Genomic DNA, 27,903 nt, shown 5'->3' with positions numbered 1-27,903 from the left:
TGCTGAATACCAAACATATGAATTCCCATACAAAGCAATATTGATGATAATGTGTGTCGAATATACGCAGATCCTTCGTCTGACTGGAATTACGTAACAGCGTGGGCAGTTTACTCAAAAGATTTCACGAAGTGAGCCAGAGAATAAGACGAGGATGATTCTCTGCTGTAGGATGGATGTTGTAAGGCGCCAGCAGTCTCTTCACTCGACCCTTTGGCGGGAGGAGGCCGGGCGGCAGGTGGGTGGGTGCGGAACTCATTCATAAAACCCAGGGCTCCCGGCCTGCTCTTCTCATTGGCCCTGGGGGTAGGGGCGTGTCCCGCGGGGGGGCATCGCGCCCTAGGCCGGGGGAGTGGGAAGATCCACGCTTGGGTGGAGCGAGGGGGCGTTCCTTGGTTTTCGCGGCAGGACTTCCTTTTCCCCTTGCTGTGTACCTTCTGTCTCCCCCGGGGTGGGGATGGTACATCCCACCCTCCTCGCATTCCCGCCCCTCCTCCCCTCCGGAGCTGTGGCACCGCCGCCATCTTGGCACGTCAGGTTGCGGGAAAGAGCCAAACCCTGGCTTTGGGGGCCCAGAAAGGGAGACCCTCCTGCTGTAGACAGCGAGACCTACCCGGCGCTCTTCTCCTCTCTGCTTGGCAGCGGGGCTTTGAGGCGTGCGGAGGCCGGCCTGGTTCCTGTCAGGCCCGGGGAGGAGGAGCGGGCGGGGCGGCCGCTGCCTCCCCGGGACGGACGCTACCACCCGGGAGGGAGGAGAGGGACTGGTGACGGCCGGACCGTGGCACCGCCCGGGGGCGGGGTGCGAAGCGGGTCGGCTGGCGCCCTGGGGCGGGGCGGGGTGGGGCAGGCGGAGCGTGGGGCGGACGGAACCACCCAGGCGGGGTGGGGAGGTAACGGGACGGGCGCGACCATGGCGCGGTGAGGGAGCAGGGGTGGGGATCGGTCCGGGGGAGGCCTGGGGCCGCTGGCTTGTGCGACGTCTCGGCCGCCCCCTCTTTCGCCGCCGCCGCCGCCGCCGCCGCCGCCGCCCCGGGCATGTCGTCCAACTGCACCAGCACCACGGCGGTGGCGGTGGCGCCGCTCAGCGCCAGCAAGACCAAGACCAAGAAGAAGCATTTCGTGTGCCAGAAAGTGAAGCTATTCCGGGCCAGCGAGCCGATCCTCAGCGTCCTGATGTGGGGGGTGAACCACACGGTAACCAGCGCCCCTGTGCGCGCCCACGCCCCCCGCAACTCCCGGCCTTCGCCCCTCGGGCTCTGCCAGTGACGCCTGCAACCCCTCGCCTAGCCACTTGCACGCCCACCCCACCCTTGCACGCCGTCCCGGCCGGGTGTGCACGCGCCGCGCGAGGCCTGGTGTCTCCGACGGTGGTATGCCGTCGCCTCCTCCCCTTCCCAGTAGCCCCTCTAGCTTCTGCGTCTGCTAAGCGCGCTTCGGGCAGCCTCTGGAGCGTAGATGGAAGGCCTGGGTGCGGTGGGCTTGCTTTCACCCCCTCTCCCTTTCTTCTCCTCCCACTTCCCTCATCCTTTTAGGTAGCATGCTTTCCCCTCCTTGTTCCGTAATACCGGTTCCCAGCCCACTGTCCAGGTGACAGGGCAAGTGGCACTGGCCTGTCTGAATATTCCTCTATTTCTGGTCGTTTGGTGTTGCTGCTCAAAGTTTCCCATCCTCCAGACCTTAGCGCTGACCGTGGAAATACTCTCTGGGTTCCCTTTTTTTCTTCTTGAACAAGATGTGTCAACTGGAGAAGCACAGGCTTCCTTGAACCACAGAACACTTTACCAGGGTTTTCCTGGGTTAGGGAGAAGAGAGAATGTAACCATTTGAGAGAAGGTGAGGCCTGATCATAAGGAGGACTATTACTAGTAGAAATAATGTGTCCTCCTGCATTCTCACCGTGTTCATGCAAAAGTCGTTGACTTCTCATTTATATATTCTTATGTGGTCATGAACGGTGTGATAAGGGATGGGGATTAGGATGAGAGAAAGGTCCCCTGGATCCTTGGGTGCTTTGAGATTGTCCAACAGCCCCTGTCAGGCAGTTGGAGCCCTGCATAGTGTTTGAGCAGGAGGACTTTATGTCCTGTTTGTTTAGGGCCTTTCTTTTTCCTCTTCCAACCACTTGCTTCTTGCCTTCTGACTATTTCATTGTAAATCCCTACACCAGGAATAAGCAGAGGACCTCCTGAAGGACCAAAACACTGACTTCACCAACTAAAAGTTTGGAATGAGGAAAGTGAAGCTAATGGCTTGGGTTTCCTGTGCGTTTCAGCTCTTTAGGTTACCTGACTTTTCTGAGCACTTTAAATTGCCCACAAGACCAAATGATGACAAAGGGGCCCAGGGCCAGCGAACTAGGCTTTTTGCTTTCCTTTCGTAGAGGAGCCTTTGGCTGGAGATTGTGGAGCCATAGTCTGAGCCAGGGTTTTAGATCTTTAGATCTGAAATAGAAAAGCACTTGTGTATGGGGAGGTCTTTGTTGGTTTTTTGGTCTTGGGCAGGTTACTATTTTCAGTAACCTCACTGAGGTGAGGAGCCTGGCCAGGTAGGGAGTACCACTGGTTGAATGCCTCTAGGGCTGCTTCATGCTGACAGTCCAGCAGAGTTTGTTTCTCCTACTTCCCTGCTGCCTCAGTGGTCATCTGACAACATTGCAAGGGAAACTGGGTCATTAAAATGTGAAGCCTGTGTCCCTGCCTGGAATGACTTCCCTGATTTGTTCTGCAACTTGTGTCTCACTAGAAAGCATCCTGTCTGTATACAGAATTGGTAGAGGTCTGAGAGTCAGAAATATGACAGCTAGCCAGAAGGGCCCTTGCATCCCTTATTGTTTACATGAAGAAATGGCCCTGGTACAGGGTTAGCTCATCTATGGCCATAGCAAAAGATGCATCTCATTCATTGTCCAGCCTCATGGGCTGTGTTGGCCCATGGTGGTGCTTGAATGGCTGATCTCATTTTCTTTGCCTTGTTTTATCTCTCAGCCAGGTGCCAGGATAGATGGGAATTATGGTCTTGTTAGAGAACCTGAATGAATGTGCAAGTGTGTGCCCCTGTGCTTGCCAGTTCACAGGAGTGTGTGCGGTGCTTGGTTTTCTGATAGGCAGGTAATGAGTCTGCCTAGATTTGGGTATCATCAGATGGAAACCTTAGAAAGCATATGAATAGTTGTTGTGATTCCTACTCTTTTGGACTGGGTAGTCACCCTCTTTCTTTGCTAACTTTAAGAAAGTGTGTGAATGCTGGCTGAAAGCATTGACTTTAAGCAAGACCCGTGCTTCTGGGCATAATGAGCAAGCCCCTCAGGAGAAAGGCACTGGGCTCCACTGCCCTGGCCAGGCGGAGCTTCAGAGGTCAGTGAGTCCCAAGTGCCTCATCTTGGCCTGTGGTAAGGTCTGGTACTTACAGGTCCCCATTTGGGAAATGCAGGCATCTGCCCAGAAGGAGAGTGGAAAATCTTGCAGTTCTCTAGGGGATCAGCACCACAGTGTTCTTTGTGGATTGCTAATTTTTCTAGGAGGTTACCTTCCTTCAAAAACCCACTGTTGGAGCTTTTTGCAGTCGAATGTTTCAGATACCACCTTTTCTTTGAATCTTTAGCTTCTCACCCATTTAGGCATTTAGGCCATTATGGCATATGGCAGGTGGTGGATGAGATATGAAGGGTGGATATGTCTTTACCTATAGCAGAAGTTGCTTACTTTCTCATGAGGTGGTTGAGTTACTTCTAGGTGGGAAAAGAGGCCTTTGAGCTCAGTATTGTCACAGGAGTTCCTCTCTCATGGACAGGAGATGCAGCCCACAGACTTTGTGAAGGAAGACTGTGTAGGAAACGGAAAAAAATCAGAAGACTTTGATCTGTTAGGGGAGAACTAGTGAAGAGAGAAAAACCACTGTTTTCGTGGATGAAGTATAGTTCAGAGGGCCTGGAATTAGTTAGGGAAGAGATGGCCTCAGATGGGCTTGGAGACCAGAGGAGGTAGACCTGGCTTGATAACCTATTGGTCATTTTAGGGACCAAGTATGTGTGAAGCCTTACCCAGGTGATTAGAAGGAATAGGAGCAGTTGATGATAACTATGTCTAACCATTTGGGAAGCTGTCAGACTGTTCTTTAAAGCAACTGTACCATCACATTTCCACCAGCAGATTGTGGGGTTCCAATTTCTCCACATCCTTGCTAGCATTTGTTATTGTCTTTTTTATTATAGCCATCCTAGTGGGTATGAAGTGTTATCTCATTATAATTTTGATTTGTATTTCTTTGATAGCTAATGATGTTGAACAGCTTTTCCTGTATTTATTGGCTATTTGTGTACTCTCATTGGAGAAATGTCTTTAAGATCCTTCTGTCCATTTTTAAATAACTTTTACTATTGAGCTATATGTATTCTTTATATAATTCTTTATATATTCTGGATACAGGTCCCTTATCGATAATATGATTTGCAAATGTTTTATCCCATTGGGTTGTCTTTTTCACTTTTTTGGTGATGTATTTTGAAGCTCAAGTTTTTAATTTTGATGAAGTCCAATTTATCTCTTTTCTTTAGTTGCTTATGCATGTGGTGTCACATATAAGAATTCTTTGCCCTACCCAGGTCATAAAGATTTACTCCATATTTTCTTCTAAGAAGAGCTCTTATAATTTTAGCTTTTACATTCAAGTCTGTCCACATTGACTTAATTTTTGTGTATGGTGTGAGGAACAGATTCATTCTTAAGTCTGCTCAGTTCTCGCTCACCTTCTACCCCCATTCTGAACATGCCTTCTCTTTGCTTAATGCAGACCCAGAGTCTCTTACTGCCTTTTTCTCTTATCTTGCTTTTAAAAATCCTTAGTAAATATTCCCACTGTAGGGAGGCCTTTGGATGAATTTGTCTTTCAGCAGGACTTCCCACTGTAGAGAACAGTGGGGACACAAACAGGAAGAGAGAAAAACCAAGGTGTAAAAAGGAGGGTTGAATTTGTTGGCCCCTGTGGCTCTCTGTTCTTGAACTTTTCCTCCCTGGGGTTTCAGGTCTTGCTGACCTCCTTGGTCTTGGGAGTGTGTTTCCCAACACATCATATTTTCTGATGGTGACAGGTAACAAATGATTGTCAGTGGTGGCCAGCCCATTGCTGAACACCCATGGCACTCCAGGACATGTCAGATAGCCTGCATACCCAGCCCACACCTCCTGGGTAACAATTCCTGGGAAGGTCACACAGGGAAGGAGAGACTTCTGGAATCAGAAGTTCACCAGACTATAACTAGCAACTAAATCTTCACCTCCAGTGGGATCAAAGAGTAAACTCTTTGCTCCTAAGTTGTTTCTCACTCAGCCTGTTTAGCTTCCACATTATTTATGCTGATGGCTCATGAAGTTAGTCATGTGGATAATCAAAAAATCACTTACACGATGTGAGACAGCAAACTTACCATCCTAATATGTTGTGTTTAGCATGGTACTCAAATGAGTTTGCATTCCAGAAGTGAACTTCTGTTGATGGCAAAAGCGGTTGGCCCAGAATGTGCTATATAGTAAAGGAAAGAAAAGCACCTCTTCCCGAAACATTGCTTTAGTCACAACCTTTCATGCTTCAAAACTTAGTCACACCCCTTTGTCTATCTGATGAAGTTTCTTCTTCTCTCCCTGGCATTCAGTGGCCATCCTCCAGTCCCCCTTTTCTAGCCATCCAACTTTCCATCCACTATTTACTGTGCAACTAGTCATTGTGCTAGGGACATAAACATGGGTAAGATAGTCTCTTCCTTCTAGGGACTCACAGCCTAGTGGAGAAGTCAAACCTGTAAACAAATAATTATCCAAGTGACTGTGATATTCAGGATATAAAAATGCACAGAGGAATGAGTAAATCAGCCTGGGGAAGACAGAAATCAGCCCGGGGAAGACAGGGAAGCTCTCACAAGCAAAGTGTCACTTAGCCAGATCCTGGACAGTTTGCTTAGCATTATCCCTTCTTCTAGCTGCCACAAACTGTCACCTGAGCTATTGTAATGGCCCCATAAATGGCTCCTTATTGTTTCTTATCTTTCCAATCCTAACTTAATGTTGATTCCAGAATTATCTTTCTGTATCACTTACTGGTCATGTGAATTCGCAGCTTGAACCTGAGAGGACTTCCCATTGCCTGCATAGTCAAGTCCAAATTTATCATATAGTGGACAAACCTAAGTTCAAATCCAGGCTCTGCCCCTTAATATAGCTTTGGAGTAGTAATTTTTCTCTTTGAGCTTCATTTCTCTGTTCTATAAAGTGAGTATAACACTTCTTTGCAGATTATTAAGATAAAGGCAAGGAATGGAAACCACTACCTTAGTCAAGGTGGCTATATCCCTAAGAAGGATTGCACAGCACAGTATAAACATCCCAGCTGCTGGTACCAGACAGACCTGGGAGCAAATCCTGACTGCATATATTGTCTGTGGGACCTGGAGCAAGGCACCCTGAACCTCTTTTGCAAAATCGATTAATACTACTTTATGTGACCATTAGGCATTAGAAATAGTAGCATAGAATAGGATATGTATGTGATATATAATAATATAAAAAACATACCACTGATAGGCATTCATTAAATAGAAGCAGCTGTTACTTATTAATATTGATAATATGCTAAGCCATTCACCTATCTTTCCTGTATTATCTCTTTCCACTCCTTAGTACTTCTGTCCTACCCTGCCACCCTCCTGATTGCCATCCCCACACACACGCCCTCCCTAAAATGGGCAATACACTTTCACAACTCTGAGGCTTGATTCTGTTTCCATGGCCTGGGATTCGCTTCTTCACATTTTTTTTGAGAACTACCATCCTAGGCCTTTCTCATATGTGTGTATTTCTCTGTAGCTTCTAGCAACCAATTCTCTGACTCCCACTCCCAGGCAGAACCAATCATTTCTTAGTCTGCTTTTCCATCTTTCTTTATTTTAAGTCTGTAGCAGTCTTCACATTGTATTAGTTATTTGTGTCTTCCGAGCTAAACAGAGACCATGTCTTCTCGTGTTTGTATCCCCAGCTTCCAACACAGGCCTGCATATTTCAAGGCTTTCATTACGTTGAGTGGAAGTAAACTGAAAGTTCTGTTTGGCAGAGTCTGAGCCAGATTAGGAAAGGCCTTAAATTTCAGGCTACAGAGTTAAAACTTCACCCTGAGGTTGATGAGGAGCCATGGAAGGAAGGTTTTTAAGCAGGGGTGTAATGTGATCTTGTAGATTCTTCCAGTGCCAAGTGCTCTTGGCATTACCTGGAGGAGCATTAGGTGCCCTGTTTCTAGCCAGTTGTCTGACCCCTTGGCGATACTAACCTTATCCTCCTGTGAACCTTTGCCATTCTTGATTTCTGTCCTGTGTTCTCACTGACTTGTGTGACTTCAAGTTTCACTGTATCAGGGGTTTGTCTCATCTCCCTGATAAGAGGATAAGCCTTCTACTACTTTTGTGTGCAGTAGAGGGGACAGCATTTCCCCCATGTGTGCCCCCTCCTCCCTAACATGAAATGAAGCATGTAGTAGGTATTTTGGTAAGTGCTTGTGTAATTGAAGTTGAATAGAACTCTCTGGGGATAAAAAATTTAGCACAACTAAAAAAAAAATAGTACAGCTAATCCCTAGAGTGAATCATCTACATGTGGCCCAGTAGAAATGAGGGATGAGTCTTCAGAGTTTAGATGTATGGATTGTTCACCAATATATTATCTCAGATATTTTCTGCTGTTGGGTTGTACAGACAAGAATAGAGATGAAATGAGAAATACTTACGAACTTTCAGCCATTCAAACTATGCTGTGCTGAGTTACACAGAGTTAGTGAATGGAGCATTCTTGAATAGTTCCTGTTAGAATAACTCATCCTGGCTAAGGGGCAGTTGACCCCTGTTAAGCACACGTTTTTTAGCATTTTCTAGTTCTCTCCATACCAAGCCCTGGCCTTGGCACTGAGTCTGGATTTTAGACTAACCTAGAATCAAGTAGAAGCAGATTGTAGAATGTTTTGGTGTAAAATCATACTCTCTGATAACTAACATTGTGGCATTGGAATAGGATGATACATCATTTGCTATAACAAAATAAAGACTCCAGAATGAGGGAAAAAAAATCATACTCTTTGAGCCAGTGATATGTTCTTTCTAGCATGGAGAATTGCTTAAGAGCCAAGAACTTCTTAATGCCTTCTTTAACTCTCAGAGGCAGACTTAATATTGCCAGGGAGAAGGAAGTGAGGCAGCTACCGTGAATTGATTCTGTTGGCAGAAAAACAAGGAAATGGAATGGTTTTCTCCATAGGCACATGCTTATCGGGTTCTTTTGTGAACACCCCCTGGAGTGGGAATTGGCATAGCTTTTGTTGGTGCCTTTTAACCAATGGCAGGCATCACAGGCCTGGATGCTGGGAATTTTAAGTGTAGTTTGATGAGTTTCAACAAATCTGTATACCCATGTAATCATCTTTCCAAACAACATGTAGAAGATATCTGTTACCCTAGAATCACACCTCTCATGTCCCTTACAGTCAACCCCTCCAACCCAACCCTGGCAACCTCTTGCTGGTTTCTCTCACCTTGGATTCCTGTTCTAGAATTCATATAAATGGAATCATATGGGATCTATTCTTATATATGCCAGTTTTTGCCAGCAGTTTACTGAGTCTATGCCCCACTGCCAGCTTATACTCCCCTACTGCCCCCTCCCCGTACACACACACTCCTATGCCTTCCTTACTTTTCCCATGAGTATATTGGCTTTTCCACCAACTCTAGGGAGGTATGGTTCCCAGGCCCAGTTATTGCATTAACTTGAACTTCCTCCATCCTCTGACATTTTTAAATAAAAAAAGGTTCAGAGCATAAAAAGGGCAGAAATTAAATGCTATTTTCCCCCATTTATGCCTCTGGAGGAGTCCTAATGATGCTGGGTTATTCACTTGCTGCCACCTGGGGCCTCATTGAGATAATAGGATTTGCAATGAAAGTACCGGGGAGACACAAGGCTGTGCTCCCCCTGCCCCCCATCCATTAAGTTAGGACTAAGGTTTCATCTGCAAATCCTGAATGCATTAGTTGAGGGTCAAATGTCAAATACTCCGCTGTGAAGGGAGAGGACATCTGTGGCTAATTAGACCACTACTTGGCTAAGCTGGGGATGGTGAAGGACAAGGTCTGCCCTCTTGGCTCTGTAACCATGGGAAGCCAGCTTCCAGTCCAGCTTCCAGCCCCCTGAAGGGAGATGAAAGATAATGAGGTTGTTTGCAGTAGGGGCAGAGCGCTGTACCTCAGCTCTCCAGGTTTAGCATAAGGCATGACATGGCCTCAGGAACTGGCCCTGGTTCAACCAGGGAAGTAAAAGTGAGCTAGTGGCCAGTTGTTTACCTCTTTTGCTCACTTTAAATTTAGTCCTTTACTTTGGAGACAAGAGTTACACACTTACACAAACCCATCCAGCTTTTTTCCTGTCCCAAACTGAAATCTTGAGTTTGTACGAAGATGTTAAAGGCCTCAGTTAATATCTATGTAGGCTGGGTGACATTTATTCATTGGTCCATTTATTATTGCATCTAATAAATGCTTATATAGTACCTGTCCTATACAAATCATGGTGCTAAGCACCATGGAACCTCCAAAGATCAGTTAAATGATCTTTGCTTACAAAAATCCACACTGTCATCTTGCTTATTATAGCTTGTAGTCTGTCAGGCTTGTGAGGTTTATAAGTGTTCACTACAATCTGAGGGAGGCTGTGAGATGGCCAAAAGATGAATACAGGCAAAGCCTTAGGAATTCCAAGAAGGGAAAGAACACTTATTGTCTAGAGATGGAAAACTTCATGGAAGAGGTGCCTTTTGAGCTGAACCTTATCAGGTGGGGAGAATTTCTATAGGTGAAGATGAATTTGGGAACTTATTCAAAGCACAGAAATAGAGACAAGAAAGGAATCCATGGGCATATTTTTGGTGAGATGGTGGCATCCCCATTGTAGCATATTGTCTCTCTGAGGCAGGTGGCCTTTTGGCTGAGAACCTCACTTTCCTCTTGCTTTACAGATCAATGAGCTGAGCAATGTCCCTGTCCCTGTCATGCTAATGCCAGATGACTTCAAAGCATACAGCAAGATCAAGGTGGACAATCATCTCTTCAATAAGTAAGTTGCCTACTGAGTAGGCTCAGGTTTTGTGGGCAGTTCTTTCCCTCAAGGCAGAGAACTTCTGAAACCTCAACCCGTGGCAGGGGCCAAGCCAGCACCTGGAAGGGTGTGACAGTGAGACCTGGATCATAGAGCTGACACACTGGCTGGGAAAGATGCATTCGTCATGTGCCTCTCCCTCTTGTGTTGTCCTGTCATCTCACTAGTTTATTGACCTACCTCCAGTGTCCATTGGGGCATGTGGCTTGGCTTGGAGTGATTCATCTAGGGCCCGTTTAGGTAAAAGTGAGATGCTTAGGAGCTGAAGTATCTAGTAGGAGGCTGGCCTTATCTTGATCTTAGTCTGAGGCAAGCTGCTAGGCATGTTCCTGGCCCTGGATGTAGCCAAGCTCTTTTCTCTCCAACGGGTGTGTGAACAATAGGCTGCATGTGGTACCCAAGGGCTATGTTCGAAGTAATTCTTCCCATTTTTGTTTTTCTGTGGCTTCTTGGAATAACACTGGTGTCTGAAGGTTGTCTCAGACTTTGTTGGAGCAGCATCTCAGCTGGCACTGTTTGGGGCCTGCTCTAAGCCTTTGAGGCCTGCCCTTTTCATCCTACCATGGGTTACCCCAGGCACTGGTTGCTGCTCACACTGTCCTCCTTTCTGCATTTGAATCCTGGTTCCTCTTGCGATTGTAGCACAGTCCCCAGAATCTCAGCAGCTAGGCTTTCTCATCTCACCATTCCCAGACTTTTAGCCTGGAGAAACTTGATTTGGAAATATCCTTTAGAGGCCTCTCTCTGCCATAGTACTAACGCCTTATTCTAGAAGCCATCTATCTTGATAGCTGCTGCTTTAAGTGGCCACCTGTATAGAAGAAAAACTCCTGTTTCTTCTCTCTTGTCGCACTACTACCATACTTCACTTCTGACACCAGATGTGTGGGTTTTCCACACATCAGGCAATTCTGTGGGATACCAGCTGGGGATCCTACAATTCATTTCAGTTCGGATGCTACCTACCTGGATTTAGCATCGGGTCCCACAGGTTAAGGGCTCAGTCCCACAAGACTGCACCACCCTCACTTAAGATGCCAGCACAAATCCCTGTGGCCATCTGTGCTCCAAACCAGCCTGCCGTAGATTGGAGTTTCCTGTGACCCTCTCCCTTGGGTTTGATAGATTTATGCAAGTGGCTCACAGAACTCAGGAAAACAGTTCACTTTCTAGATTACCTGGTTTATTATAAAGGATACAACTCAGGAACAGCCAGATGGAAGAGATGCATATGGCAAGGTATGGAGAAAGGGTTGGGAGCTTCAGGGCCCTCTCCAGGTGCTGCACCCTCCCCACACCTCCACATGTTCAACAGCCTGTTGACCCTGTCTACATGACAAAGACATGATTGCTTAAATCATTGGCCATTGGTCGTTAGTTCAATCTCCAGCCCTTCTCCCATCCCTGGAAGTCCAGGGAGTGGGACTGAAAGTTCCAAACCTCTGTTCTTGGTGGTTCTCCTGGCAACTAGCATCCATCCTTTGAGGCTTTCCAAAAATCACCTCATTAACATAAACTCAGATATGGTTGAAAGGGGCTTGTTATGGATAACAAAAGGCACCTTTATTGCTCTCATCACATAGGAAATTCCAAGGGTTTTAGGAGCTGTGTGCCAGAAATAGGGACTAAGACCAAATACTTATTTATTATCTCACAGTATTCACACCACCTAAAGAAGGAGAGGCAGCTCTGGGCTTGAGGTGGGAAAGGAGGTAGTTCTGTCCCTAGAAGAGGGCACTGCCCCACTGCCCATCTCAGGGTCCATGGTCTCTGATGAAGTTCCACTACCTTGACATCTTGGCCTAAAGCAGACATCCAATCTTTTGTTTTCTATTTTCTTACATCCTTTTAACACCTGTTCTGTGCTAGTTGTTAGATTGTAGTGCTATTTACTAGAAGACAAGGGTATGTAAGGCAGACTAGGCCCCTGCCTTCATGAAAATCCACTGCTTTTTATTTTCTTGAAGTCTCATCCTGGAGTAGTCAGAGGAACATATTTCTGAAAGGGAGTTCCTAGCAGGATGACTATTGTAAAGATGGAGGATTTGGAGGAGGCATCCACCTCTTCAAGGTGATTGTCTCCCTCCTGAGAACTGACTAAGTGAGAAGGGTGGAGGTTGCTGCCAGCAGCCGACAAACGGGGCTTCATGAAAAGATGGGATCGTCCTCAATTGATGGAGTACCTCTTCCATCTAGTACCCTTCTCCTCCATCCTCGTGGAAGCCCAGGGCAGGACTTCCTGGATGTAACCATCTTCAGGATGTTTTGACAGGAGTATCCCCAGAGGAGAGGGGCCTTGCCCTTTAGCCGTCACACTGACGTTGACCTTACAGCAGCTGCTCACGTGCGCCACCCACCTGTAGCAAGTATAGCGCTTGTGAAGTGGGACCTCCACGTGGTGGTTTTTTCCTTTAATGTACTGAAAGATAACAAACACTCAGAAAAAGTGCACAAATCATAAGTATACAGCTAGATTAATTTTTAGCAAGTGAACACAAGGGATGTAAGTTTCTTAACTTTTACAGGCTCAGAATTACCTGGAATGTTTGTTAAATGCAGACTTCCAGGTGCACTGACAGAATTTCTAGGGCCTAGAAATCTACATTTTCAGCACTGTAGATTATTCAGATGCCAGTGACCTGTGGACCCGACTTGAGAGGTTCTCATGTAAGAACTGGGTGAGCAAGGATAAGTTCACAAAGATGTGTCTCTGCTTTTGCCTAGAGAGAACCTCCCCAGCCGCTTTAAGTTTAAGGAGTACTGCCCCATGGTGTTCCGAAATCTCCGGGAAAGGTTTGGGATTGATGATCAGGATTACCAGGTACGGGGTGTCTTTGCAGAATCGGAGGGGTTAGGGAGTGGGGCGGGCTCTGGAGGACAAGTAGAGAAAAGGCACAAGTGCTGTCCTTGTGCCACATCTTCCTGTCTTGTCCCGTCCGGCGCAGGCAGCCTTTTCCCCAGCCCCCAGTGCGTGGCGGGCTCTGGGAGGGGCGAGGGCCTCAGCGGTGCTCTGGTTCTGCCTCACATGCCCCAGCTCCTCTCCCCAGGAGGGAGAGTGGTGGTGGGGAGAGGGGTCCCCGGCAGCTACTTCATTTTAGTCCGACATGCCCAGTCTAGGCTGAAGAACCCTTCTCTTTCGTAGTTTGACTTAAAAGAGAGAGAATTGTTGCCAGCGGGAGATGAGGCCTCTTAAAGCAGATAAGACAGATTAGAAAAGGAAGGCTTCAAGGGTAGTGTAACCTCTTGCCAGGTATGAGTACCACCTCCTAAACTTGTCTTCTGCCCTGGTGTTGGGAGAGGGGATAGGCACAGAGGGCTGCTGCCCTTTCAGGAGGTGATAATGTCTCAGAGGCCTCTGGCCTATGGGGAGGACTCAGGGGCATGACAGTCTGACTCATAGTCTATGGTTTCTGTTACTCCTACTAGCACCTTCCTAGGGCCTTCTCCTGGCAGACAGCCTGGTGGTGATGGTGGGAGAATTTTCCACTTCATTTTTTTTTTTTTTGTATCATTAATCTACAGTTACATGAGGATCCCCTTCACTTTTGTAGCAGTAAGAAATAGAGCAGACTTTTAGTTGTCTGTGAGGAAAAAGGGAGTGTACAACCTAGTGAAATATAAAATGGGTGCCCAGATCTTTTAAAATCCTGTAATTCCTCCCACCCCACTCCCAGTAAGCCTTTCACGGAGTAGTTCATGAGAAGCAGAATGGGCCTCCGTAAGTCTCCCTTGCCCTCTCCTCCACGCTGGAGGGCCGGCTGCAAAGAACTTGTATCCTGAAGAGGAGGGTGTGGGGATGTGAGAGGAGGAGATGCCAGAGACTGGAACTGTCAGGAACGGCCTTGTCGAAGAGGTACCAGCAAGTTCCTCTGGCCCCTCTGTTAGGACTGAACCTTCAACCAACTCTTGACCTGACTGGAGCCTGAGGTTTCTAAGAACTTGCCATCGTTGACCCCCAGATTGCTCAGACACCTTCCAGTGTTACTCCTTTCCTTCCCCTTGGCCATCTGACCACATCCTATCAATGCCTGCAATTTTTCTCTAATAGCCTTGTGGGCAAGATTGTCAATTCTGAAATAGGGGCAAGGAGGATGGTGTTCAGGGAGGGGCTCCATACTGTTGGACAACAGTGATTTTTAGTGAGTCAGAAATGCTGCCTGGAAATGAGGCAGGGACAGAACTGCACTTCCCAACTAGGCGTGCGGCCTGTACGTCTTACTGGTAGAAAGACTGGCCGGCAGAGAGGCTCTCAGTCATACAGCCTCCTCAACACATTTAGATTGGGGGGGTGCCCCTCACCACTTCAGACTTTTGTTTCCCCCTTGAAGTTGGTGCTCCCTCCTCCCCCAGGGTCTCGTGAGGGGGCATTAGATGAAGGTAAAGAGTAGAATCCTGAGGAAGAGACAAGTAAAGGGCTTGGAAAGGAGGCATTTCTGTGAGCGGGCCCCCACATGTTTCCTTGGGAACAGGGATATCTGGGGTCTCTCTCTCTCCATCTTGCCTCCCAAAAGTCTTCTCCTGGCATCTGCTTGGTGAACACATCCCTTTGGTTGACGCACATCTTCCCCTTCCCTCCTCTTGAGGCTGCTACTACTCTGATTCCAGTGGGAATAGGGCCTCAAGGAGGACCAGGGGCAAAACCAGAAAAGCTCCCAGAGCTGCTTCATGGCTGTGCACAGACAAACAGGAGTTTGAGGTGAGGGGAGACGTGTTAGGCAGAGAGGTGAGGACCAGCTTTCTGCTTTTGGAAGGGTTTTCCAACATCAAGGCACACAGAGAAAAGAGACAGCTGTGTCTGTTGCTTCTTTGCGCTAGACTTCTTGAATGTTGCCTAACTTTTGTCTTGGTCACCCTGAGAGACTCGGAAAATCATCTGGGTCAGCCTCGTTTTGTTCCAGGTGAGCAAACTCAGGAGTAGGGAAGTCAAATGGCTCATTCAAGGCCATGTCACATGTGAGCATCGAGGTTAGAACCCAGTCCTCTAATGGCTGAGGCAGTTTTAGTTTATGGGGTAGCTCTCTGGGTCAGAGTGGAAGGAAGCGTTTCACAGTTGACCCTCTTCCTATCTGGACAAGGATTAGGAGCAACACTTGTCACTCTTAAGGAAGACTTTGGGAGAGAAGTAAAGTTCCCATGAGAAAAGGGTTGGGTAAGATCACATCTGTCTCAGTGTTGCTGGCATTAGAGCAATCTGTCCCGTCAGAGAAGACTCAGAGTAAAGGTCAGGGTCCTCAGGGTCTCTGTTCGCCTCCCAAGACCAGCCTGCTCTTGTCTTGTCCCCCAGAATTCAGTGACACGCAGCGCCCCTATCAATAGTGACAGCCAGGGCCGATGCGGCACCCATTTCCTCACCACGTATGACCGGCGCTTTGTCATCAAGACTGTGTCAAGTGAGGATGTGGCTGAGATGCACAACATCTTGAAGAAATACCACCAGGTATGGTGAGTCCCGAGCCTGGACAGTAGAGGACAGGTTGGAAGAGGGAGAGGAGAGCCCCTGGCGGAGCTCCCTAGGGAGGACTGGACCCGTCTGGTAGCAGCAGATGCCTCCTCATTACCAGCACTCGGCCCCCTCAGCGCCCGCCCCAGCGCCGTGTTTCCGGGAGGTAAAATGCCTCCCTGACGGAGGAGAAAGGAGAGGTGTGGACATGTCCCTGACTCAGTGCCTGGTGAACAGCTCTTCCTTGTCAGAGCTGGGACGTTCTCATGCTCCGGCGTCTGCCTCATTTCTTCTAAAAAGAGGTCCTGCCGGCTTGGCAGCCTTGCCTGCTTTTCCCATCCCCGCTCTGCCCTCACCCGGAGCCTGTCCATAAGGAAGGCCAAGCGCAGTGGTGCCATTTGGGTACCTGGGTCTTCAGGGAAATCTGGCTTCTCTTTGGGCACCTGGGAAGTGGTGAAGGGGACTTTTGGTCTTTTGGGAGTTACACAGAAAACCTTGGGGCATGGTGTAGGTACAAGCTTTTGGTATGGAGCCATTCTGTCTCCCCAGACAGCAGATCATAACCCTGCTCTGCATCCCCTCTCTGTCCTTTGGCTTTCCCATTTCAGGCAGGCAGAGTTAATGCAAGGCCTAGATCAGTGATCTTCCTGCAGTAGAATCAAACAAAATCTTCAATGGAAGCCCAACAACATGAAACCAAAGCACTCTGCACTGCCTGCCCAGCCTCTCACTTTCTGCCATGCAGTTTGGGGGGGGTGGGGGTGTCTGGAAATCCCCCATGACCTCACAGTTTGAAAGTCACTGGTCTAGAGGCTCTCAGGGAGCATTTTAGCCTGGGGAGAGCCCCATACATCCTGGCACCTTCATACATTCCTTAGCCTTCCCTCTTTACCTCCCTTTCTAGTTCATAGTGGAGTGTCATGGCAACACCCTTTTGCCACAGTTTCTGGGCATGTATCGCCTGACAGTGGACGGTGTGGAAACCTACATGGTGGTCACGAGGAATGTGTTCAGCCATCGGCTCAACGTACACCGCAAGTATGACCTCAAGGTAAAGGGCTCTTTTCTCCAGCTCTGTGCTGCCCTCTCCCTGAGGCTTGGAAGGGCCATGACTCTAACGTCCATATAATAGGAAAGTGGAGCAAATGTTTTGACATGAACAGGTGACCCTGGAGTTGATAAGCCTAATTCATGTGGGCCAAAGGCTGTTTGAAGTGCAGGTAACAGTGATAAGAGGTGGTTGAAGCCCCAGGAGTACCATATTCATGTACCAATTGATGTTCTTCAGCTCCTGTCAGGGGGATGTGCACACCAAGGGCAGCAGTATGTGGCCCGGCTGTGCTGACACGTGCGCTCTGGCATGAGTTCGTTCAGGCTCGTGGGCTGACTGCTCAGGCCACCTCTAGACCCTGAAAAGAACATACGTGCACCTGTGAACCCCAGGTTTTCGTTGTTCTTGAATCTGGCTTCCTGACTTCTGTCCCTTGCACCATTTTCCGCCCTCTGCTGCAGCTACCCTGGTGTCTTTTCAATCCCTACATTTCCATTTCCTGTGCTCTCCTCCCAGGAATATCTCACAGGCTGCCTGAAATCTGTTCTCTTCCTGCTTTTTCTCCACTCCCACTTTCCCCCACCTAGTTACTCCTACTTACCCCTTCTGAGCTCAAATATCACTTCTTCCAGGAAGCAGGCCTTGGCCATTGTCTCTCCCCAGTCCATGCCCGCCCCTGTGTCACATTCTCTCAGAGCATCCTGTCTTCCCTGTATCTCTCTGTACCATTGTAATCAGCGGACTAATCAATTGCATAACTACTGCTCAACGCATGTCTCTCTGTTAGAAGGAATGTTCCCTAAGGGCAGGGACTGATTTGGTCCAGTCCTGTTTCTTCAGCATGTACCTTATATGTAGTCAGAGCTCTGTAAAGGGTCTGTGTCAGAGGAAGGGAACAAGTTGCTGCCTCCTGGCCCCTCTAGGATTCTAACCAGTCTTCTTCAGTTCACCTGCTGCCTCTCCCCAAAGACTGGTGCATGTTTTCTTGTGCAACGAATGTGCCTCAGTTGGATTCTCCTGATGGCTCTTATCCTTTCAGGGTTCTACTGTTGCCAGAGAAGCAAGTGACAAGGAGAAGGTATGCTGGGACCTGTGCTGATCAAGTGTGGAATGGGTTGCTTGGAATCAGAAACACCTTCTGTCAGCTACCTGTCCCTCCCTCCACCAAAGCCCCTAGCCCTGCAGTTCCCAGACATGCAGTCTGTCAGGGCTTTGTGACACTAAGCACCTGCTTGTTGTCATCCTCAGCCTAAGCCTTGGTCTCTAGCCTTTTATCCCCCTCAGCTGGGTCCCTATAATCCTGGAGGGCTGGCAGTTTCCATCTCTTAGTCCGGCCAGAATGAACGAGTTGCTGCCTGAGTGCCAAGGTAGTCTAGGCTCAGCAGGAAGTCATGGTCTGATCAGTCCTCATTACTTGACATATGCCACATATTTGCCATCCCTGCCTGCCAAGTCCTTGGACTGTAGTCTCCTGTGCTGAGCTGTTGATTTGGCAGATTGACTGGATATGCTCTAAAGACCCCTTTCTGTATACCATTGCCCCCAGCAGAGGACTCCTTCCGGTGAATGAATCAGGCCACCCAGCCTAACACTGCTGTTGTTCTCTCAGGCCAAGGACTTGCCAACATACAAAGACAATGACTTCCTCAATGAAGGGCAGAAGCTGCACGTGGGAGAGGAAAGTAGAAAGAATTTCCTGGAAAAACTGAAACGGGACGTAGAGGTACACGGACCCCGTTTTCACCTTAGTTGAGCAGGGCTCCCTTCTTGTCCTCAGGGCAAGAGCCTCTTTAACCTTAAGAAAAATTGAATTCACTACTTCCCAGGAGTGCAGACAAAAGGAAAGGTAGTGATTTGAGCAGTGTGGGTATAGCTGTTTGCACCTAAAGGTAGTGTAGGTGAACATTCCACTTGCAGGGGGATCCGCTGGTGCCAGTAGGCCCTTCATAACTCGGTTTGGAATGCTTTCTCTTATCTCTTCACTAATCTCTTCCAATACCTTTTTTCAAACTTCCTTTCTGGTGGTTTCCCATAGTGGAGGGGACATCTGGCCATCAGTGTCAGGAAACCAGCTGTTAAGATCTACCCACTAGGCCCTCCTCTGGATCATTCTCCACTTAACCTAGTGACCTTCTGGTTGGAAAGGGACTTCCTGTAGAGAAGTTCCTCTAGGGAGGACAGGTACTAAATAGTGAAGGTGATACCTGGACCACTAGATGACTCAGTGTAGTCTTCTATTTTAATAAATTGGGAGCCTGCTCATCAAAACGGAACCCTAAAAATCTTTTTAAAATATCTTAAATATTTTTTTACTGTGGCAAAATAGGCATAATGTAAAATTTACCATCTTAACCATATTAAGTGTACAGCTCAGCGGCATTAAGTATGTTCACACTGTCGTGCAGCCGTCACCACCACCCATCTCCAGAACTTCTTCTGTCTTCCCCAACTGAACACTAACTCTGTGCCCCCTTCTCCCTAGCCGCTGGCAAACACCATTCTAGTTTGTCTCTCTGAAATTGGCTGTTCTACGAAACTCATATAAGTGGAATCATACCATGTTTGTCCTTTAATTCTGGCTTATTTTGTTCGCCATAATGTCTTCAAGATAGCATGCAGCGTGTGTCAGCACATCCTTCCTTTTTAAAGCTGAATAATATTCCAGTGTATGGGTACACCACATTTTGTTCATCCATTAATCCGAATGACATTTGGTATATTAAGATTCTCCGGAGAAACAGAACCAGTAGGGTGTAGATAGGTAGATGGATGTTTATTGTAAGGAACTGGCTTACATGATCATGGAGGCTGACAAATCCCAAGATCTGCAGTTGGCAAGCTAGAGCCCAGGAGAGCTGATGGTGTAGTTTCAGTCCAGAGGCTGGCAGGCTCAGGATGGGCTGATATTTCAGCCTGGATACAAAGGTGGGAAAAAGCTGGTGTTCCAGCTCAGAGGCAGTCAGGCAGGAGTCTCTTTTACTTGCAGGAAGTTAAGCCTTTTTGTTCTGTTCGGTTGATTGGATGAAGCCCATCCACATTAGGGAGAGCAGTCTGCTTTACTCAGGTTACCAATTCAGACGTTAATTTCATCCATTAACACTCTCACAGACACACCCAGAATATCTGACCAAATGCCCAGGTACCTGGTGGCCCAGTCAAGTTGACACATAAGATTAACCATCACACTTGGGTTGCTTCATGTGAATAATGAACGCTGCTGTGAAGAAACATGGGTTTTATAAACCTCCTTGCTAAGAAGCTTTTCCTTAATCACCCCCTATATATTTGTGTGTTTATGCTGCCATTCAGTTTGTCTAGAGTCTTTCTCCTTCCTTTCCTACTTACCTCCCTATTCTGCTTCTAAGAAGAATTCAAGGCAGTTTACACAATTCGTTTCCACTTGCATTCACTTATAAATGTTCGCAGTGAATAGGAGTAGGTTTGGTTCATGACTCTTTTCTGGGGCCCTCAGCCTCGGGAAGGGCTGTGCAGAGGTTCTTGTAATGTGGTGCCCCAGCCAAAGAAATTCTACTGATATTCTGTCATCAGGGCCTCTTGTGCTTTTCACTGTCGTGTGGGCCTGTGCGTGGAGCTGCTCTGCTCCTGTTGTGGTCTTCCTCCTAGTTCCCCAGTCACAGTTGGGTCAGTTGGACAGTTTTCCTGGTGCTCAGGCTCAGTTTGTGATCAGGGCAGAATGCCTGGCACGTGGCTAATGGTGGCTGTTGACTAATTCACAGATATGAGCTAATTATTAGCAAGTTACTAGCTAAATTGACTCTGGCCTCATTATTAGTTAAACTAGAATGCCAGCTGGCAATTTCCATCCTGTATCATTCCCTCCCTCTTTGTTCTCCAAGTCATGGAGTTCTAGATCAGGAGACCTGAGATTCCATCCTTCTCTCAATGCCCATTATATAGATGAGAAAACAGGCTTGGCAAAGGGGAAGCCACACTCTGAGAGCCATCTGCCCCTGTAGCACACGGCCTCTTCTGACAGAGAAGAGGTAGAGAATGTTGGTTGGCTCTGTCATCGGTGTTCCCTTTTTTCCTCCCCATTTTTATCCTGATTGGTAAAGAAGCTGAATTACATAGTTGTGCAAACTTTACCTGTGACCCTCAGTTTGAGGTATGTTTTTTTTAATTAAGGTATTAATATACAATCTTACAAAGGTTTCACATGAGCAACATTTTAGTTACATTTTATCAAGTCACCCCCAACCCCATTGTAGTCACTGTCCATTAGTGTAGTAAGGTGCTATAGAGTCACTACTTGTCTTCTCCATGCTATACTGCCTTGCCCATGAGCCACCTACATTATGTGCTAATCATAGTGCCCCTTGATTCCCTTCTCCCTCCTTCCCTCCTTCCCCACCCTCCCCACTCCCTTCCCTTTGGTAAGCGCTAGTCCCTTCTTGGAGTCTCTGAGTCTGCTGCTGTTTTGTTCCTTCAGTTTGCTTCATTGTTATACTCCACAAATGAGGGAAATCATTTGGTATTTGTCTTTTCTGCCTGGCTTATTTCACTGAGCATAATACCCTCTAGCTCCATCCATGTCATTGCAAATGGTAGGATTTGTTCTCTTCTTATGGCTGAATAATATTTCATTGTGTATATGTACCGCATCTTCTTTATCCATTCATCTACTGATGGACACTTAGGTTGCTTCTATATCTTGGCTATTGTAAATAGTGCTGCAATAAATATAGGGGTACATATGTATTTTTGAATCTTGGATCTTATTTTCTTTGGGTAGATTCCTAGGAGTGGAATTTCTGGGTCAAATGGTATTTCTATTTTTAGTTTTTTGAGGAATCTCCATACTGCTTTCCACAGTGGTTGAACTTAATTTACATTCCCAAGTTTGAGGTATGTTTTACCTTGCATCTCTCACACACACACACACACCCTTGAAATACTATGTACCTTTATTTACTTCATGTTCATATTCTGTTATTTTCTATTGTATTTTCTATTTACTACTAATAAAAACATCCTAGTCCCAGCCCACTAAATTGGATTTAGGGCTTGTGGTGAGTTAAATTTCATGGTTTGGAAGACACTGCTGTGTTGCATCCATCTCTCCATCCTCTTACACATGCAACATTTCATTACTTCTTTCCTCAAATTTGCCACAGCCTCTCTTGATCCCAGACTGTATGAACTGCCATGCTTGTCTACCTTCACTCCTGCAGCCTCTGCCTGCCTGACTCCTCTCCATCTGTGAGGCTCAGTCTCAACTCCTTTCCTCAGGGGTGCCTCTCTCCCCGCTGTCCTGGACTCCCCAGCTCTGAGCCCTTGTGGAATGACTGTTTCCCCATTGGACACTGAGCTCATTGAAGGCAGAGACTCTGATGTCTTATTTTTTGTTGTGTTTTAGAATTGGACAATTGAGTTGAAAGGAGTGTCTTTTCTCCCTTTTCCAGATGCCACTAGGATGTCCCATGTAACCTCTCCTTCCGTCTCTCCTTCCCCCAACTGCCTAGTTCCTGGCCCAGCTGAAGATCATGGACTACAGTCTGCTGGTGGGCATCCACGATGTGGACCGGGCAGAGCAGGAGGAGATGGAGGTGGAAGAGCGGGCCGAGGACGAGGAGTGTGAGAATGACGGCATGGGCGGCAGCCTGCTCTGCTCCTATGGCACCCCTCCCGACAGCCCTGGCAACCTCCTCAGCTTTCCCCGGTTCTTTGGGCCTGGGGAATTTGATCCCTCTGTTGACGTCTATGCCATGAAAAGCCACGAAAGTAAGCGGGAGCCTGTGCCTGCCCTGTCCGCCTCTGGCCCCCATCCTTCCCACTTCAGGCCTGTTGTAAATGGGTGTCTGGACCCTTACCTCTGTAATTACTGACCCTGGCCTCTTTCTGCCTCCAGGCCCCCAAATGGGTCACCACCAGTAACTGGGTCTTCTGGGGCCTTGGGGTCCTCCTCTGTCAGGCCTCCCTGCACCCTCTTTGCCTGTCCTGGATGTCTGAGGTGTGGTTTTGCTCTGTTTCATGCTTATAAAATCTTTTAAATACTGTCATGTCAACCCCATAGGGTGGCATGAAGATCAAATAAGAGAAGAGCTATGAAAGCTTCTGAGAAGGACTCCATTGGTCACTCCTTTCCTCAGTTCCAAATGATAGGGATGGACCTGGATCTCATACCTGAGGGTTATGGACCCAGCTGCTTTCTGCCCTTCTCCTTGCCACTGCGCCCTCCTTCCTGTTTTCCCTCCCGCTCCAGGTGCCCCCAAGAAGGAGGTCTATTTCATGGCCATCATCGATATTCTCACGCCGTATGATACTAAGAAGAAAGCTGCACATGCCGCCAAAACGGTGAAACATGGGGTGAGCCCTCCCTGTCCCTGGCTGGGCCCAGCAGGCAAGCCCTCAGGCCCCAGGCTTCTGCTCTAAGGAGTCCCTCCCCGTCCCTGCCTCTCAGGGCAGGGAGCCAGGAGAGCAGCCTGCCTGGCTGCCTGGTGTTCTCTCTCCCCATCTACACCCCACCCCCTCCCTGCATGGTAATAAGCCCAGCTTGTTTTTCCCCTAGTTCTCTGGCCCTCGGGGGCCCCTTCGGGTTCCTTTCCCGAGGGCTGCTGGGCATGTTGTACATCTTATTGACTGTGGTAATAGCTTTGTTTACATGCCCACACCGCTCCCCAGAGGCTCCTTTCCCCATACACTTCAAGTTACTGTTCAAACAGGGGCCCCCCACCAAGATCCAGAGTCTTTCTGCCATCTCCCCATCACCTTGCCCCTACATCAGAGGGTACAGGCTTTCAGTCGTGAGTCAAAGGAGTGGAGCCAGGGCAACTTTGAAACATGGGAATCCCTTCTCAAGGTGGCCTGCCCAGTCAGGGGATAGTATTCAACTCTGATGCTGAGCCAGAGGCTTCTGAATACCCAGGCCCCTCTCAGGTGCAGGCTTCCGAGAGGCTCAACCTGACCTGAGTCAGTCTCTGTGTATTACAGGCGGGGGCCGAGATCTCGACTGTGAACCCTGAGCAGTACTCCAAACGCTTCAACGAGTTCATGTCCAACATCCTGACGTAGTTACCTTCTACCTTCAGCCAGAGCCAGAGAGCCGGATGTGGGGTTGGGAATCAGAAGAGGGAGAGGATGTATTTGGGGTGGATGGGAAGGTGGGGAGCACAGTGGGGGACAGGGGAGGGCTTTACCAATGAGGCTGTAGCCTGTGACACGGAAAGAGACTTGCTGGGGAGGAGGGGATGTGCTGTAATGTGCACATATAATATGTAGCCTCCCCTTCCCTTCCCCTTGATTTCCCCCCAGTTTGACCCAGGTTAAAAAGGGGTTTCTTTTTCGTTACCTTGCAACCTTTTAAGATACCTTGGAGCTAGAGATGACTTTGTGGGTTTATTTGGGTTTGTTCCTGAAATTTCCTTGCTCTGGGTTTGCTATTTATAATGATGTATATCATCACCCTATCCTCATTCCTCCAACCTGCCCTGCTTCCAGTTCCCTTCAGTTAAAAAGACACCCCAAAGACCCGGCCAGGGGTCCTGTCAGAGCCAAGCACTCTGATGGCAGAGGAGCGGAGGGCAGACACTTCAGCCTGGATTAACTTTTTCATTTTATGGAGTATTGTGCACAACTTCCTCCACCTTTCCTCCTGGATCCGAGTGAAACACTATGTGATTCTTCCATCTAAATGCTGTCCTCCAGAAGGAACACTCAGATCAGCATCAGGCATCTTGGATCCGAATCAGAGATCCCAGAGGGGAGTTCATCCTCATGGGATGGTAAGGGGTCAGAGAAACTGGCTGGGCACTCAGACAGCTGGTTCTCATACAACCCTGTAAACGGATCATCACCCAAGCCCTGGGCTGTCTTGGCCCCCAGAGTGCAGTTGTCCTCTCTATAAAGCGTGTCTCCCACTGGTCAAAAGGAACAGAAAGCACCTTTGGATATAGCAGGACCCTTGTGCTATGGTTATTTCCTCTTGGGAAAACCACAGAAGCTGGCGAGTATCAAATGAGGTCTTGTGTCCTCCATCCATTTACTTCTGATTGACCTTCTCCCAGGCACCCTCACATGTAGATGAGCATTTAGCGGTGGGAGGGCGGGGGATCTCCATGTGCCTGGGGTGCTCCTTGCAGATACCTTTTCAAGCCCTGGGCTACCATGTAGATAATCCGACTCCCTGCACCTGTGGTTTGTCACCTGGATAGTTATGGCCAGCAGGGGGTGCTGCCACCTACATTGGAGTGGTGCCCAACCCTGAATTGCTTCTAAGTCACTTGAGGATGTAACCTCAGGAACTCTAGGCTTCATGTGGGCTGTTTTCCTTGTTCCCCTCTAGACTTTTAGCAGATCTGCCATCCACAGGCTTCCTCAGGAGTGGCATCCTGCAGCTTCCTTCAGGATCTCCACCCACCTGAGCCTGCTACCCAGGCCTCAGAATTGAGCCGTGTGTCATTCTGTGATGCCATCAGAGCAGTCTGGTCTGGCTAGGAAAGAAATGGCCCTGCACTGGGGGAGGTACAGTCCTGCCTCTTCTCACCCCTCACCAGGAACAGGGGATTTGGGATGAGATACGGTAAAACTTGTAGATAATCCCACAGATGCAAAGAAATTTTGTGGAACCATTTTGAATGAGAGGATTGGTTTCCTTTGGCTCCCTCCAAACCTGGCCAATCTCAGCTTCTGGAGCAGGAACCAGAACTGTCTCTGGGCCCTCCTCACAGCATTTAGGTTGGGGAGGAGTGAGACAGCATTCTTGGACTCTACTGGGGCTGCTGGAACCCTTCCAGAAGGGGCAGATGGGTCAGACAACTGCCTTGGTCCCAGGAAGGAGCCATAGGTAGCTGTAAACAGCAGCAAGACCACAAAATGACTTGGGAAAGAACTTGGAACCAAGTGGCTCATGGAGAAAACAAATTTGACTTAGAAAGGGTTATGTAGGAATAATGTTTGGACTTGATTTCCCCACCTCCTAATCAAGAATGAAAATCTGGATCTCCTAGTCGGCCTTGTCATCTCCAAAGCTTGGCAGGTGGCCTCCCACAGTCTCCACAGCCTTGGACTCCCACCCACTTCCTGCATTTGGTCTGCTGATCACGTTGCCATAATGTGTATGACAGTGTAACACAATCCTATCTACCAGGTATCTAATTTCTTTAACATTGCAGTTTTTGTGGGGTTTTTTCTTCCTTATTGTTTACATTTTGAAAGGTAGCATTCTGTTTCAAATGCTCTGTTTTTCCAACAGTATTGTTGATGGGGTCGAAACATTTGAGCTGTGGTTGGATGGAGTTTTAGGTATTTTTAAAGGTAATTCTCCATGCCATCTTCAAAACCTTGGGTTTGGCCCTCTGACTCCTTTGGCATTCAGATGTTTAAAAGCTATTTATCTTGGTTTATGTAAGTTTTCTTTCTCTTCTTTTTGTAATGATGAAGATACTGTATTTGGTTTGCAGTCTGAATGTAGAGAAAGTGAACTGGTCCCCAAGGTCTGGTCTGCCCCCACTCTTTTTTCCAAGTCCCACCATTCCCTCTCTGGGCAGTGGAAGGCATCTGAAGGGAAGTGACTACCCTCAGCCTCACTCTTTGGAGCCATGGAGAAAAGCTCAACAGTTTTATAGCATCCCAGAATAATTCTGGGTCTCCCTAGAACTAAGGTTTAAGAATAGGAAATGGCTGACTGGGGAGGTGATGGGATATGGGCAGGATTCTTCTCTGTTCCATTCTGCCACTTAACCAGTCAGTTTCTCCTACCCTGCCCAACTTGTGAAAGTCTACAGCTGAAGAACTAGTCTCCCAGGTCTCCCAGCCAAAGCAGGGGGTTCTCTGAAAACCCCACGTAGACCACTAGGTGAAGGCCTCCGGTCCCTGTCCTGTTAGCACACCATTGAGTCTTTGTCCCCAGTGCGAGCTCCTTCCCTGCACCCTGTGGTTTGGGGGTTCAGGGGCAGGCTGGGAAGCCAGCAGTCCCAGGAGCACAGACTGAAGCAGTGCTCCATCTCTCCGTATCTAGCTCAGGGGTTACTGTTCTGTGGCAGGTGCCACGAGTCACTCCTGTGGCTATTCTCAGTGGCACTAAGTTCCCACCACAGGCAGCTCTTCTTCCCCTTGCTCTTTCCACCTCATTTCTCTTGCCTGTGCTTTGGGCCTCCCACAGTCCCTTGGTAGTGCTCAGGGCCTGGGACTAGACTCCTGCCTGAGTGACTTTTCCCCTCTTGTCTGCCAGGGCCTGCCCTGGAGAGGTGGACCAAAGATCCAGGATTTTCTCAGTAGCCAATCCCACCCCCAGTTGTCTTTTTACCATTTCAAGTTGGGAGAGACAAAACTTAAGCACTCCTCAGCATTTGAACTATTCAAGTTTTGGGGCCAGAAGGGACAGTGTATTTAAACGCTTAGAGCTCTGGCTTAGGCCTGTGTTCCCCCAAGCCTAGGGACCTACCTCACTTTCTGGTAGAAATGTGGGGAGGGGGATCCAGCCTGAGCACAGGAATCAAAGGGAAAACACATTCAAACAACTGCCCCCAAACTTACCAGCCATCCACAGGGGGCAGTGACATGGCCCTAGCTTTCCTCTGAGATGTGCTACTTCTGAAGAGTGCTTCCAAAGGGAAGAGGACACTCAGCTCTCCCCAGTGGGATGTGCTGAGATCTTTTGGAGGCTAGGGAGGAAACTTCCAGAGAAGACCTCTTCCCCTTGCTCAGAGCCATTTTGTGAGTTGGGAACCAACATTTGGGAAAGGGCCTGGTGCTGCTCAGCACACCCAAGCATCAGGTCAGATCATTGTAATAAAAAAATGTGAATGAAACTCAGATTCAGCTTTTGGGGGAGCAGGATAAACTACCACCCCATCATATGTGTGTGACTTCTCAACTTCCACTGCAATTTCCATTTTTTTAAATAGGAATTTTGAACCCCGTGCTTGTCTCATGTTTGCTGGGAACAGTTCGAGATCCTGTTACTATGTTAAAATGCATGCATGTTAAGATGAGTCTTCAACCCAAGGGAAAAAATAAAACTTAAAAAGCTTTGTGTACACATCTGTTGGAATGAGCTTTTATTTTAAGGTTTTTTTTCAGAACTGAAAGTTTGATCCCAGTTTCAGAGGCTGCTTGAGTTTGGAGAAGGTATATAGTCAGTGACTCTTGGCCATGCACTTTGAGATGTGGTTAATAAGCAATGGTTAAGAGCACAGGCAGACGGGAGCTCAGCTGTCCTGACAGCACATATTGAGCTTGGACAGACCACCCACCTCTTGCTTCGCCAGCTG

At 48.1% G+C, this 27,903-nt stretch overlaps 1 protein-coding gene across 3 annotated transcripts; it reads left to right on the top strand.

Annotated features, from left to right (window-relative positions):
* The first annotated feature begins 1,008 nt into the window (after positions 1-1,008).
* Positions 1,009-27,671, top strand: PIP4K2B (phosphatidylinositol-5-phosphate 4-kinase type 2 beta). 3 transcript variants are annotated; one of them, XR_005033550.2, is made up of 11 exons: positions 1,009-1,194; positions 10,042-10,139; positions 12,906-13,002; positions 15,466-15,618; positions 16,526-16,672; positions 17,712-17,750; positions 18,282-18,395; positions 22,156-22,414; positions 22,896-22,999; positions 23,624-24,414; positions 24,975-27,671. XR_005033550.2 is itself a non-coding variant. In XM_057501431.1 (11 exons), the coding sequence occupies exons 3-11, from the start codon at positions 10,075-10,077 to the stop codon at positions 23,702-23,704; spliced, it is 1,059 nt and encodes a 352-aa protein (XP_057357414.1). In that variant the 5' UTR covers positions 1,017-1,194; positions 1,733-1,833; positions 10,042-10,074; the 3' UTR covers positions 23,705-27,671. The 3 variants fall into 3 exon arrangements, 2 of the variants coding, with proteins under 2 accessions (XP_036786244.1, XP_057357414.1); XM_057501431.1 differs by adding an exon at positions 1,733-1,833 and having other exon boundaries at positions 1,017-1,194; positions 23,624-27,671; XM_036930349.2 differs by having other exon boundaries at positions 23,624-27,671.
* Positions 27,672-27,903: the final 232 nt, after the last annotated feature.

This window comes from Manis pentadactyla, chromosome 4 (assembly GCF_030020395.1).
Source record: "Manis pentadactyla isolate mManPen7 chromosome 4, mManPen7.hap1, whole genome shotgun sequence".
Classification (NCBI taxonomy): domain Eukaryota; kingdom Metazoa; phylum Chordata; class Mammalia; order Pholidota; family Manidae; genus Manis; species Manis pentadactyla.
The sequence above is the reverse complement of the archived record's forward strand: the minus strand, read 5'-3'. Positions and strand labels throughout refer to the sequence as shown.

Coding starts and splice junctions, on each gene's coding strand:
- PIP4K2B (XM_036930349.2), top strand. CDS start 1,036: ATGTCGTCCAACTGCACCAGCACCACGGCGGTGGCGGTGGCGCCGCTC. Junction 13,003..15,465: donor TTGATGATCAGGATTACCAG/GTACGGGGTGTC, acceptor CTTGTCCCCCAG/AATTCAGTGACACGCAGCGC. Junction 18,396..22,155: donor AACTGAAACGGGACGTAGAG/GTACACGGACCC, acceptor CCAACTGCCTAG/TTCCTGGCCCAGCTGAAGAT.